This window comes from Chelonoidis abingdonii, chromosome 6, assembly GCF_003597395.2.
Source record: "Chelonoidis abingdonii isolate Lonesome George chromosome 6, CheloAbing_2.0, whole genome shotgun sequence".
NCBI classification, from domain to species: Eukaryota; Metazoa; Chordata; order Testudines; family Testudinidae; genus Chelonoidis; species Chelonoidis abingdonii.
Window position 1 is genome coordinate 81,792,277 of NC_133774.1, and position 15,081 is coordinate 81,807,357.

General features: G+C 46.6%; 1 protein-coding gene across 1 annotated transcript in view; it reads left to right on the forward strand.

Moving 5' to 3' along the window:
• Window positions 1–11,370, forward strand: part of LMNB1 (lamin B1) — a 44,786-nt gene extending 33,416 nt beyond the window's left edge. The window contains exons 8-11 of the mRNA XM_032798557.2: window positions 8,484–8,588; window positions 8,983–9,102; window positions 9,801–9,917; window positions 10,636–11,370. Coding sequence (XP_032654448.1) covers window positions 8,484–8,588; window positions 8,983–9,102; window positions 9,801–9,917; window positions 10,636–10,677 — 384 coding nt within the window. The 3' untranslated portion in view covers window positions 10,678–11,370. The remainder of the gene's footprint in view (window positions 1–8,483; window positions 8,589–8,982; window positions 9,103–9,800; window positions 9,918–10,635) is intronic.
• Window positions 11,371–15,081: the final 3,711 nt, after the last annotated feature.

Sequence of the window (15,081 nt, forward strand, 5' to 3'; positions counted from 1 at the left end):
GGGCTAAAGGTAGCAAAAAGAAAATAGCCTTAATTTACAGATGGGGGAACTGAAACGCAAAGTTGAAGGTACTGTCTGTATAGGCATTTGCCTCAATTTTTACCCATCCAGTGTCCAGCTTTCAGTGCAAAACCCTAATTTAAATGTCCAAAGCCGGTTATTTGCACCAGTGGAGTTTACTGCTGCTCAGAACTGGGGAAAATGGCACCGGTGTTTGACACACCATACAGTGCCTTGTCCTGTCAATACTCGAGGCTTGCACTGATCCAGCTACACTGGCTATCCACAAATAATTGAAATCATGCCAGATCCACAGGGTAGATGAGGCATGCTCATGGTTGTGCAGAAGGTCTTGTGTCAGAGCTGGAAACTGAACCTAGATCTGAGTGCCATTAGAATGCCATGCCTAGATGGCCATGCTTCCTCTCCTCAACCACAGTTGCCAAAATGGTGCTGAGTGTGTCTTGTTTTTGACTGTTTGCAGCTAAACTGTGTTCAGAACGAGTTTATGTGGATCCAGCACCTGATGCCAGCAACGGATAGACATTTCAAGTATAAACAACTCTTGTCTCTTCACTTTTCCATAAACTACAAAACTTGGAGCCCTAATTGTTGCAGCCTGGCTCAGTGTCCCTGTCTCTACTTGCTGGGTCCTACATGCTTTCAAGTCACCTAGGTCTGGGGAGCATCTAGTCACTTTCTAGCTCTGGATATGTATAGGGCATGCTCCCAGGCTCAGACCTCTTGTCTGAAGCCCTTCCTTGGGACATAGAGCACCTCTCTGCCCAGCTTCCCTAGAACCGAAAAGTAGAGTCTGAGACTTTTGAAGCCCCACTTAAGCTGTGGGTGTACCTGGCTTCTAGTTTCTGTTTCAGAACAGTGTGGTAGGACAGCAAAGAAAATTTCTTAACCATAAACTTTACTCTCAAACTTTACTCTCAAAGTAAATAGAGAAAGTCCTGATGCTCCCTTCCTGTGTCTGTTGTCACCCTTCTGAGAGTCCACGGTTTGTCAGAGTTTCAAGCTGGGCAGAGTCCCTCCTGTCCTCTTTCTCCTGCAAGTCCTCCTTACGCTGCATAGAGCAGAACCTCACTGTCAAGTAGGCCCTCTGTCTCTCTTTTTCATGTGTTCCACTGGGATGCTCCAGCCCCTCCTGCAGCCCAGTGTGTAAGAGATCCATTGTTTCTTCTTCGAGTACTTGCTCATATCCATTCCAGTTAAGTGTGCGCGCGCCACGTGCACGTTCATCGGAGAAACTTTTACCCTAGCAACACTCGGTGGGACGGCAGGTTGCCCCCTGGAGTGGCACCGGTATGGCGCCCAATATATACCCCTGCCGGCCCGCCCGCTCCTCAGTTCCTTCTTACCGCCCGTGTCGGTCGTTGGAACAGTGGAGCGCGGCATAGCTGACCTCCACCTACCCTAGTGATTGCTCGTTCTTTAGCTTTAGTGTACATAGCTTTTTCTCTCTAGTTCGTTATTATTTACTGTTAGTATAGTTGTAATTAGTGTATATAGTTAGAGGATCGGGGGTTCGCCCCTTCTCCTCCCACGGCACCGGGGCCGATGCCCGGTTCACCGGGCTTCAAACCCTGTGCGACCTGCCGTCGCCAGATGCCCACAGGAGATCCGCACGATTCCTGTTTAAAGTGCCTCGGCGAGAGCCATCTATCGGACAGGTGCTGTATCTGTAAGGCATTCAAGCTTCAGCTCCTGACGCAACTCAGAAAAAAAGAAAGGGAATCCCACCCTATAAACCTTAACTTTTGATGGTTTAGAGCAGACTATAACTCTTCCGTCCTCGGCCACGCGTCTAACGGCACGCGGGCTCCGACAAGGGGTGCTTTCGTTCTGTTTCCGGCACGCGAAGGCCGCTTACTCACACGCCGTACGGTCTTCATAACTAGATAGTAAAACTTTAATGTCGATGCCTACCGGCCCAGTCCTTCCAACCAGGCACCTTGCTCCCTATCTCCGGCAAGGAGCAAGAAGACCTCAAGGCCCAACTGCAAGTACTCAATTGTAGGAATCACGCCGGTCAGTCAGAGCGGCAGCTTCCAGGTTCGGATCGCCTGGCTCCGCCAGCAGCCAGCCGGCACACGCCTGCCTCGGCACCGTTTGATTCCGGCCTCGCCCAGGAGACCCGTCGATTCCGGTGACCGCTTAGCTCCCCGGCCAACGTGCTGCGTGTAATGAGCTCATCGTCCCCGACGTACGCCTGAGACCTACTGCCAATGGGGCGCCGCGGGACTTGGAATCGCTCTTACAGAGACTGAGCTGCCCCAACCCCCGGCAATACGCGCCGGTGCGGTTAATTCAGTCACTGGGCAAGGCCTGCCATGGTGCGACCACCGTACTCCGGGCACCAAAGGAGTCCCACGCTGATCTTGTTCGGGATCCTCCGTGAACGTATCCTGGTCTCTGGCAACCGATCGCAGTTCACCGACCACCGATCACTGATCCTGACGCTGCTCGCAGTCCCGGCACCGTTCTCCATCCCGGTGCCGGTCGCACTCGCGGCACCGGACGAGATCCCATCCCTCCGTCTTAACCGTCGGCACCGCTCCAGATCCCGGCACCGGCTGAGCCTCTCGTATCAGCCAATCCAGGCATGCCGATGTTCGGCACCGGTCGACTCCGGCACCCCGCGCTGGTACCGTCACGAAGTCGCGGTCCTAGCTCTCTGGACACACTGCCGCGGCTCCCGGTATCGCATCCCGTTCGCCCAGCACCTCCGCACAGGGACAGCTACTATGGACAAAGCATCTGACACACGGTCCAATCTGCTCAGCTCCCCTGTGGCCATCCGTCATACGTGCCGCCTCCTCGTATGCAGACAGCGCTTCTTATGGAAATCGGACACTCACAGCCTGCACATCAAGGACCAGGGGCCACCTGCAGTGGTCCTTTTGGACACCCTGGGCCTACCACCAAGCCCAGGGTGAACCATTGGCCCAATCACGCTCCGGTCATTCTGAACGCCGGGCACCGGAGGCCACAATCAGTAGACGCCCCCCCACCCCCTGTCAACTGATGGCAGAGATGGGTGCCATACAAGCTCCTACGGAGCAGCCTGATGTTCCGGAGGCGGAGGCCCACCAGGATGCCACCCTCGGTCCAGGACCGCTCGTTCCGGGGTTTGTCGTCATCGTCTTCCCCGGATGAAGGCGGTGGCGGGCACATCCTCGTCGGGGCCTCCCCCTATCGATCTGCGGGCGCACCAGGACCTTTGAGGCGCATAGCCCAAAATATAAGCCTCCGGTGGAGGAAGTCCCCGAGGTGGAGGACCCTGTGGTTAGCATTCTCTCAGCGGAAACGCCTACCAGGGTGGCCTCCCCGTTCATCAGATCCATCCAGGCCAGAGCCGACTCCATCTGGCAACTCCGGCGTCCATTCCACCGACGGCCAGGGGAGTGGAAAGAAAGTATATGGTGCCGTCCACGGTTACGAATACCTGTATGTGCACCCAGCCCCCTGCTCGTTGGTGGTGCAGTCAGTCAATGAGCGGGAGCGGCACGGCCAACAAGCCCCGCTCCAAAGTCTAGGGAGGCCAAACGTATGGACTTGCTGGGCGAAAAAATTTACTCTGCTGGAGACTTCAGCTCCGTGTGGCGAACCAGCAGGCCCTCTTAAGCCGTTACTCCTTCAACACCTGGGAGGCGGTGGCAAATTCACGGAGTTGATCCCGCAAGGCTCCCGTCAGGAGTTTTACAGCCCTCCTCGACGAGGGAAGGAGGATTGCGAGAACCTCCCTGCAAGCCTCGCTGGACTCGGCGGATTCAGCAGCTAGAACGGTCGCCTCTGGCATAGCCATGCGGCGCATATCCTGGTTGCAGGTGTCCGGCCTACCGCCGAGTTGCAGCACACCATACAGGACTTGCCATTTGATACACAGGGCCTCTTCTCGCAGAAAAACAGATCCTAGACTACAAAGTCTAAAGGACAATAGGGTTATCATGCGGTCACTTGGCATGCATACCCTCAAACTCAAAGACGGTCATTCCGCCCTCAACCCCAGCGCCCCCTACCCCCGCCTCGCCAGCGACAGGACTTTGCCGCAGGCGTGGCCGTGTCAACCGCAGGCGGCAATCGGGCCCTCCGTCGGGCAATAACGCCGGTCCCTGCCAAAATCATCGGGACCCAAGTCCAATTTTTGAAGGTGCGCCCGAGAGCAGCGTACCAATTTCCCTCTCCGGATCCGCTCCAGTTTTCCAACCGCTTTCCTCGTTCCTCCGGCGTGGTCCAGCTAACTACGGATCGTTGGGTCCTGCGTACGGTGGAACATGGATACCGTCTCCAATTCTCTTCTCCGCCTCCCTCCCGCCCTCCCTCCTCCCCGTCCTCTTCAGGGACCCCTCTCACGAGCAACTCCTCCTGCAGGAGGTCCACAAGCTTCTCTCAATCGGAGCCATACAGGAGGTACCGGAGGAGCTCAAGGGCAAGGGGTTCTATTCCCGTTATTTCCTGATCCCAAGGCAAAAGGAGGTCTTCGGCCCATCCTAGACCTACGCGAGCTGAACAAATACATCAAGAAGTTCAAGTTCCGCATGGTGTGCCTGGGGACCATCATTCCCTCCCTGGATCCCGGCGATTGGTACCGCGCTCTCGACATGAGGGACGCATATTTTCATATTGCAATTTACCTCCCCACAGGGGTACCTGCGCTTCATGGTGAATCGAGTTCATTACCAATTCACTGTCCTTTTCCCCCTTTTCTTTCATCGGCCCCTCGGGTCTTCACGAAATGTATGGCGGTTGTCGCCGCTTTCCTCCGCGCGTCGTCGCATTCACGTGTTCCCTTACCTCGACGACTGGCTTATCAGGGGAACCTCAAAGGCTCAAGTCACCAGCCATGTCGACACCATAAGAAAACTATTCGCAAGGCTGGGACTGATCGTCAATCTGGACAAGTCCACACTGGTGCCCACGCAACGGATAGAATTCATCGGGGCAGTGCTGGACTCCGTCCTTGCGACAGCCAGCTTGCCCCCACCGATTTCAAGCCATAGTCTCCCTGGTCCAGAGCCTGCAGAGGTTTCCCACTACCTCCGCCCGTACTTGCCTGGCCCTCCTAGGACACATGGCCGCATGTGTCCTCGTTACAAAGTACGCCAGACTACGGATGCGCCCGCTACAAGCCTGGCTGGCTTCGGTCTACCGCCCGAACAGGACGCCTTAGATATGTGATTGTAACGATCCACGGGAGTCCTCAGCTCCCTCGACTGGTGGAAAGAGTCGCCGCTGGTGTGTGTGCGGGCCTGCCCTTCCACACTCCTCAGCCCTCTGCGTCCCTAACAACGGACGCATCTGCGCTGGGCTGGGGCGCACACCTGGGGCACCGGCGCACCCAAGGCCTTTGGTCACCCAAGAGCTGACTCTACATATCAATGTTCGAGAGCTCAGGGCAGTACGCCTGGCGTGCCAAGCGTTCTCAGCCTCCTACAGGGCCGTTGTGTTGCAGTATTCACGGACAACACGACGGCCATGTATTATGTCAACAAGCAGGGAGGCACAAGGTCATCTCTCCTGTGTCGGGAAGCGATCCACTTGTGGGAATTCTGTGTAGCCCACTCCATAGACCTGGTGGCCTCCTTCTCCCGGGGTCCGGAACACGCTCGCAGATCACCTGAGCAGGTCCTTCCTCACACACGAATGGTCCATCCGTCCGGACGTCCTCCATTCAATCTTCCGGAGGTGGGGCTTTCCCAGATCGACCTGTTTGCGTCCAAATAAAACAGGAAATGCCAGGTGTTCTGTTCCTGCAAGGTCGCTCTCCGGGCTCCCTGTCGGACCCTTCATGATCCCGTGGTCAGGTCGCCTTTGTTATGCCTTTCCACCGTTTCCCCTCGTCCACCGGAGTATTGCTCAAGGTCCGCAGGGACAAAGCCCGCCTCATCCTGATCGCGCCAGCTTGGCCGAGACAGCACTGGTACCCAGCCTGCTCGACCTGTCCCTGTCGGACCCGATCCCCTACCGCTGTGGCTGGACTTGATCACGCAAGACTTCGGCAGGCTTCCACCCGGACCTGCAGTCCCTCCACCTGACAGCATGGTTCCTAACTGGTTAAACCAGTTGGAGCTGAGCTGTTCCGCTGCAGTGCAACAGGTGTTGCTTGGTAGCAGGAAGCCCTCCACGCGGTCGACATACCTCGCGAAATGGAAGCGCTTCTGCTACTGGTGTGCTCAGCATGTCACTCCCCATGCTCTGTATCAATCTCCACCATCCTGGATTATTTGTGGTCCCTCAAGGAGCAGGGGTTGACTATCTCTACGCTGCGAGTCCACCTTCGCGCCATATCTACCTTCCATCCGGGGGAAGCTGGCAATACCATTTTCTCTCACCCGATGTCTTCCAGGTTCTCAAGGCTTGGAACGGTTATACCCTCAGGTCAAGCCCCCTACCCTACCTGGGACCTTAACCTCGTTTCTAAGTAGGCTCATGGGGCCCCCTTCGAGCTTTGGCCACATGTTCGCTGCTGTACCTGTCCTGGAAGACGGCTTTCCTAGTCGCCATTACCTCGGCTCGGCGTGTCTCGGAACTCCGCGCACTGACTGTGGATCCTCCCTATACCGTCTTCCATAAGGACAAGGTACAGCTGCGTCCTCACCCGGCGTTCCTCCCCAAGTCGTTCTCCGCCTTCCACGTGAACCAGGACATCTTTCTGCCAGTGTTCTTCCCAAAACGCACGCGTCGAGACGTGGAACACAGCTCCATACCTTGGACGTCCGGGAGGGCTCTCGCGTTCTACATCGAGCGGACCAAGCCCTTCCGTCTTTCACCGCAACTCTTTGTAGCGGTGGCGGAGCGTATGAGAGGCAGGGCAATCTCCTCTCAGCGCATCGCATCTTGGGTCACGTCATGTATCCGAGCTTGCTATGACTTGGCTCAGGTCCAGCCGGGCCATCTCAACGCCCACTCTACGCGAGCTCAGGCCTCGTCTGCTGCTTTCTTGGCGCATGTTCCTGTGCAGGAAATCTGCCGTGCAGCCACCTGGTCTTCTGTCCACACCTTCGCGGAGTGCTTGCTCTATCCATTCCATTAGGCGATTCTCAAGCCTTACCTAGGCAGTGGGAGTCGGAGAGAGACATAGTGGAATGCAAGACCGCCGAGGCGTCGTCGTCTCTAGATTGTGGACCTATATTGCGTAATGGTTCGCGAAGGTGAAGAAAAGACGGTTACTCACCTTTGTAACTGTTGTTCTTCGAGATGTGTTGCTCATATCCATTCCACACCCGCCCTCCTTCCCCGCTGTCGGAATAGCCGGCAAGAAGGAACTGAGGAGCGGTCAGGCCGGCAGGGGTATATATTAGGCGCCATACCGGCGCCACTCCAGGGGGCGACCTGCCGGCCCACCGAGTGTTGCTAGGGTAAAAGTTTCTCCGAACGTGCACGCGGTGTGCGAACACCTAACTGGAATGGATATGAGCAACACATCTCGAAGAACAACAGTTACAAAGGTGAGTAACCGTCTTTTCATAGTGATGGGCCTGTAGTTGTCATTCAGAGTGGATATCCCCAGATAGTCCTTCAAGAAGGTGTCCACAGCATCTTTCCAGAGCAGGGCACTCGCTGGAATGCAGTGCAATATGAAGTGTGCAGTTCAACACAATACAAAGTAGACTTCATAATTTGGTACAGATATATCCCACTTTGTCACATGACTACTTGATTACCTTATTGAGGTTTAGGGTTGATAAATAGGGCTGCCCCATATGTCTTACTGTCTTCAGACTCAAGACAGCATTGCACTCACGTTTGGAAGTTTATCTCTATATTCAGAAAAAGCAGTTTTCTTTCAGAATTAAATCTTCAATTCTACATAGAAAATGTTCAGTTCTTCATTGGAAATATTCATTCTGCGGAGACTATAAATGTTTGTGTTTCTTTACTCTTGCCTTTACTTATAAAAAGCCATGTTACACCATGGAAAATGCATTTGTCACAATATCAGAGGGGTAGCCGTGTTAGTCTGGATCTGTAAAAGCAGCAGAGATTCTCTGCTGCTTTGTCACAATAGTGCAGTCACAGAGTACGGTGTTCTGAAAAAGAAAACTGACAGGAGCATCTTGGTTTTCCAAAAGATTGGACATAGTTCATATGCAAAAGTTTTGAGTCTTAAAGGGTACTAAATATTTGTAATGGGGTTCATATTCTGTATTTCACGAACCAAGTGTGGTGATAGCTGTCACATTTAAAAATAATAAACCCTTCAACCAATTTAACATCAGAATTATAAATTAAATATGGGGCAATGTGTCACATGGTGTGATGTTTCATTCTGGAACATGAGAGCTCATCTGAGTCTATTTAGCACTGTGGTTGTGTGGACTTCAAGGACAGTGATAGCAAATATTACAGAAAACTTTCCAAAGCCTTTTTTCCTTGCTATCTTGGGCGGGGGGATGATAATTTCTGTTTATCTTGTAGGAAATTATACTTGTTGGTGTAAATTGAATCTTAAATTCCTTTCCCTTTGTCCATAGGATCAACCAATGGGAGGCTGGGAGATGATCAGAAAAATAGGAGACATTTCTGTCAGTTACAAATATACCTCAAGATATGTACTAAAGGCAGGCCAGATAGTTACAGTAAGTGAAATTAGCTTTGATAAAGATGTGAAATTGTTTGAAAGCAATGTAAACATAATAGGATAATGAATTTTCGGTTTTTAGTCATATTTTCCAATCACTTAAGATTTTAGCATCTGTATTGACATCAAGTGCACCTTGAGCTTTTGACCATGCACTTGTACATGAAAATATACATTTAAACTGTCCAATCTGCATGTACAAAAGTGGGTTTTTTGGTACACAGGTAAAACAGATGCCCAGAGACTGAGCAGAGGCATCCACTTTTAATGGGATAAATTAACAAGTTTTCGCACCTAACCCCTTCTCTTACATAGTAGCCATAATCACAAATGTATTGTGTGACGGAGACTCATGTCATTAAGGTCTGTGTATGACTTCCTTTCTCTTCCAGGTCTGGGCTGCAAATGCTGGAGTTACTGCCAGCCCTCCCTCTGACCTCATCTGGAAGAACCAGAACTCTTGGGGCACTGGCAAGGATGTGAAAGTTATATTGAAAAACTCTCAGGGAGAGGTAAAGTAGATTAGATATAGTTAAATCTTCCTGGAAAGATTGCTCAATGGACTGACAAATTAAGTGTTGGACAGAAGTTGCGTCCTAATAAAGATGAAGCATTTCAAAAAAAATGTTTGAAGATAGTTTTAGGGCCGATTTTTCCAGTAAGGGAATACATGCCTCCTGGTGTTACGATGAAATGCTTTTACTTTCTGCTTGAATTAAATTTCCAAAACTCAGTAGCATTTGCTTATAAATACAGTTCTCTGAAGCATAAGCAGGTATTCAGCTGAATTAAAGTGTCTCTTCTAGTGACAAGTTATTTACTATAATTCAGGTAAGATGCAAGATATTGGAACTTTGGGAACACAAATCAGTTGAGTAACCATCAGCTGACTTCCAGGGGCGGAGAGAGAAATTCTTAGAGCAGGAAATGTCTAAAAAAACTTAAAAGTTAGACCAAAGTCCCTGACAGAGTCTATTGAGCCGCTGGAGGAACTTAACAAGAAAACAGTATGAAAAGCGTATTTCTTAGTATGTGTTGCTAATGTGTATAGTATAGGCATGTGAATAAAGTCTGTTCAGGCTGCAGATGAACAAGCAGAAGTTCTTTGTTTCAGGTTAGAAGTAATATTGGCACCTGGATTTGAAGCATCAGGTCTCTAGACTCATGGAGTATTAGGTTATAGATAATAAAACAGCAACTCTTATTGCAGGAGGTTGCTCAGAGAACCACTGTCTTCAAAACAACTTTACGTGAAGGCGAAGAGGAGGAGGAAGCTGAGGAAGAAGCAGTTGAAGCAATTGAAGAAGAGGATCTTTTTCACCAGCAGGTATTTTGTTAAGGGTTGATTAGTCAAATTTTTATTTTAAAAAATAGAAGCCAAGCACACGAGCACTGAATTTTGGGAAAATATCTGTCCAAGCTCATAACCAGAACACCCCTATAGAGGCATAAGTTAGTGCACAAGATACTACAGAATTCTACGTATTACCATAAAGAAAAAGTTATGGCTGCTATGGGAAATATTTTCAGTTGCCAGACTTCTTGTTGAAAGCCAAGTCTCCATAACAGCGTTTGTGGAATTAGTATGGATTCAAATTTTTGTTGAACAGTAGTTGAAGTACTTCTTCATTATTTGCACAAGTCTGTTTCTGGGACTCTACAGTTCAGTACCTTAAAGAATCCTAGCAATTTAAGAAAATGTAACTATATCTTTAATGTACTCAGTTGGAAGAACTAACTGTACTTCATGCCCATTCCACAAATATGACGAAATATTTAGCTTCACTTTCCAAAATAACAATTACCCTTAAACTTGTGTTTTACTAGTTCCTTTTTTCACTGCCTCCCCCAGGAGAGGATACCTAGCATTCCTCTGGCTACAGAGGGTAATGTATTTTGAGTTAAAGCTCTGTAGTAGTGACTGATTTTTGGCTTAGACTATGCCAGGTATCACATGTTATAGTGGTTTGAAGTGGCATTTTTAAGATGCTGAATCTTCTACTGTAGGATTTTTTTTCAGAGCTAACTTTTTCTATTCCTAACAGGGAGACCCAAGGGCAGCCAACAGAAGCTGTGCAATCATGTGAATTTCTTCAGTCAACCAGCTTCCTCAGATTATGGTAAACCTGGCCTATAGTGCAGAGCCTTCTCAGAAGCACAATATTTTTGTATTTCTTTTATGTGAGTTTTTAAGCTGCAAGTCTGATGGCCTTAATTTCCTTTGTTACCGAAAAGAAATTTTGTAAAAGAAACCATATCTGTAACTCTCTTGCAAGATGTGAATTGTTGACACTGAACTAAGTACTGTCTGAAAATGACCCCTCAATTTTTTATGCCAGTCTTTTTTTTATTCTTGTTAAAAGGGAAATATGCCACTGTGTTGTTTTGTTTTTTAGACTACATCACTTAGACTAGCCATCTGCTGTCAATCCCTTTATATTTAGGTGCTGTTGGGGAGTGGAAGGCATTTCCAAGATAATGAATTCTTTTGTACTGAAGACTGTTTTTGTACTACGCAATCAAGGTTACAAAACTTTTTTTATAGAAAAGACAAGCTTTTCTTTTTTTAAAAGAAACAAAGCCTAATCACGTAAGCACTCATAAGAGGATGAAGGAAGCAGAAATACTTGTTTTATTGGTACCTTTTTCTTTACTGAGTTTCTTAACCAAGGGTGGGAGGGGGATGTTTCATGTTAAACATGCTAGTTGTGTTTTTAAAGATAGTGTAACTTGCTTAAATTTTCTCATGTGATATTAACAAATAAAAAACTGTTTTAATATGACTGTCTTGTCTCCAAATTATAGGAAGAAAGCTAAAATTCTTTAAAAAGGCTAGATATGGTGAAATGTGGAATCTAATCATAGATCCCTCTGCATCTGAAATATGTGGTCCTCGGCCATCTGAAAGCTTCTCATTCTTGCTGCGCCCAGACACCCTTATAGAAACTTACTGGGCCAGAAACTTTCACTCCTTTATCTAGACTACAGAAAGCCCAAATGAGGGTTTGGAATTCAAGTGTTCTGTCTGTGGTTCACTCTTTCCTGGAAGAGAGAGCCATAAACTAGGTATGAGTTGGTTAAATTCTTAAAATAGATTGTGGCTAGGTTAATATCTATGCTAAAAAAATTGTTACGTGGCTTGTTTAAATTCATGCAACTACTTTAGGTTGGCTGTTTCTTGACATGCAGAGAAGAGGGTTCAACTGGCCTTTAGATATCCATGTAAAAAGTGATTACTCTCAAAGGCTCAAGTGGCAGTCATAGGCTCTTGCCAGTTGGTCTTGAAATCTTCCTCCAGTGATGATATATGTACTCAATGGTATTATTTGGAGTGAAAGATCCTTATATTTGGTCATCTACTCAACACTTCTTTATTGGGCGTGCATTATCCTTAACTGTTCCTGAAAGTTGCTTTTCTTGATTATTTCTGGTAATTCTCATTGTCTCTTCTTACAATTAAAAAAAAAAAAAATGACATAATATTTGTGATGGGGGAAACACTCAAGTTTTAATTTGGATAAAGCACTACAAATTTGCATACTCGTAACTGCTTAGAAATACTATGCACAACTTTTTCCCATAGCAGTTGCGAATTTCTTCTTAAAACTCTGGCCTCAATGAGGAAAGCAGAGGAGTGACCTGAAAACAAAATCAACTAAGCTTTTTCTTAAAAACCCAAAGTTTGGGTTGAGTTTTGGGTGAATTTGAAAAAATCAATTTGGAGTATTGAATTTTTTTTTTTATTTGAATGGGTTTCCCTACATCAATTTAAATAGTCCTTGCTAAATCTTATAACTTGTCTAATATTTCCCTATGTTTGACCAATGGGGCTAATTGATCCCTGTTTATATTAATCTCTCTGCTGTCTGTCGCTTTCTTCAGAACTGAACACACCCTCTTCACTTATTCTTTCTATGCAGGAAACAGTCACTTACATTCTTCATCTATACCCTGTATTTACAGTTTTAAGGCTGATGACATAAACTAGAAGGATATTCCAGTTAAGGCCCACTCAATGTCAAAGTGGAATTTCATTCTGTACTGTCACTATTACGAATGACCATATTCCATATGTAACCATCGGTGTGCTGTTTGCAGAACTTGAAAAGCCCAAATCATAATTAAATTTCCTTGGTTTCAGGTTCATAGAGCTCTGCTATTTGTGCCCCTGGAACTGGGAATTTTACATGAACAGGACTGTAGTTCTGTTTGCCAGCTAAACATATGGATAGGAGTTGGTATTTGAAAATAACTTTCTATAAAGAGAGCTTCTTATTGAGTACATTGCAGGTTTATTGAATGTTGTGGTAAATCAACATCTGTGCTAAATGTCAGTTTTAAAAATCAGAGAAAAGGATAAATGGACACAAATCAGATATCAGGAATGGCAATATACAAAAACCTGTAGGAGAGCACTTCAACCTCCCTGGCCACACCATAGCAGACCTTAAGGTGGCCATCCTGCAGCAAAAAAACTTCAGGACCAGACTTCAAAGAGAAACTGCTGAGCTTCAGTTCATCTGCAAATTTGACACCATCAGCTCTGGACTAAACAAAGACTGTGAATGGCTTGCCAGTTACAGAACCAGTTTCTCCTCCCTTGGTTTTCACACCTCTACTGCTAGAACAGGGCCCCATCCTCCCTGATTGAACTAACCTCGTTATCTCTAGCTTGCTTGCTAGCATATATATACCTACCCCTGGAAATTTCCACTACCTGCGTCTGACGAAGTGGGTATTCACCCACGAAAGCTCACACTCCAAAACGTCTATTAGTCTATAAGGTGCCACAGGATTCTCTGCGAGTTTTAAAAATGCTATCTTAAGATATTCAGTTTTTTTTCTTTAAACTAGCAGGGTAAGTGCTAGTGAATTTAAATGACCTTTCTGTGGTTATGTGCTGCTGAGCTTCACAGTGAAACATCCTACCACAAGATGGGAGTCTTGCTACCAGAATTCTCCCTATAGATTTTTACCAGTGCCGTATAAGCTTCATAATGACTTTTTTAAAAGCGTGTGCTTCACTTTACTGAATGAACATAGTGAAATAAAACATAGCCTTTTTAAGCTTAGGAAGTAAACTTGGATTTATGCCAGCTAGTCTGTTTTTTAAATATTAACTTTTCTTACCATAATAAAAAACTTAGGTTTGACAACAGCTCAATGGTTGCAGGGTTGTCACATTTATATATATATACCAAGTGCAATTTCTGTTTTGTGATAAGTGATGATTCTTTCTCCCTCACACACAGTTTTGTGTGTAATCCTGGAGTGGAATTGTATTAAAACCCACTTGACTACTTCAGTTGCTTCATTAAAGTCTTTTAACATGTGCGCAGATCTACGTGAGTTAATCTAAGCTGATGTATTTAGGACAGGATGTTGATCAGTAAATTAACTACTAATAGCACTATGCAATGTTGCATTGACTATGGTTCTCAGGACTATTTCTGAAGGTCATTCCTAGTTTATTCCCTAGCTTCCTAACATAATCTAGCAGTTAGCCTTGCAGACATGTTCCACTTGTGATGTGCATGAACACATGAATGATTTCTTTTGCATTAATGTGTGAAGACTTTCTCCAGTACGTAACAGGTACAGTAAATCCTGTCCAAGGCTGCCATTTCTTGACAGCTGTAGATTACCTCACAATATGAGGAACTAATTCAGTGGCTTAATCGTATATAAGCAATAAAGTATTATACCAGATTTGGGCTCTGTTAATACAGACAGGTTCCTGTTTAAACCAGAACAGCATTCTCTGTTAAATAGCAGTTGGTTTTATTTTTCAGAAATAAGGTTTACAGTTCAGGTGCTTTTTAGCCTTTGGGTCTGTGATTCTTGAGACAAGTTGCATATTCTTTTTTGGTTGGTCCTGTAATGTCTGTTCTTGGCAAAATAATTAACCCTTTAGCCTTTATCATTTTAAATACAATGGATGAGTACTAGTAAATGGTAATAAAACCAAATATACCTGTGTGTTCACTCCTGCTTCCACTTGATTTTCCTCCCAGCTGCATGGAGAAGGAGGGAACTAGCCAAACCTGTTTGATTCAGACTTGTTCAGGCATCTGGCATAGTATAAAAAAAACACACCATACCTTTGCACTATTACCATGTGCCCATTGCTTAAAATGGATGTCAGCTTCACAGTTTCAAGGAGCTTTAAGTGCTAAATATACCAATTTTTTTGTGGCTAAGATTTTTTTTTGATCCTGTTCTTTGAAAATGTTGTTTTCCCTGTTGCATGCATGATCTCTCCAGCCCATTGGAATGGAGGCAGAGTTCTTTTTTTCCCTTTGTCTTTGCTTTTAGTTCAACAAAGCTTCTAGTTTAACATATTTACTGATTCTTCCCTCCTGCCCCCCATTCTTTCCTCTCACTCTCCCTCAGCTGAGTAGAGGTAGATGGTCTCTGAGAACCAAAGGAAACTTTTGCAAAGGATTCTTTCCTCCTAAGAAATAAGTTTTTTTTCTTTTATCTTCTTATTT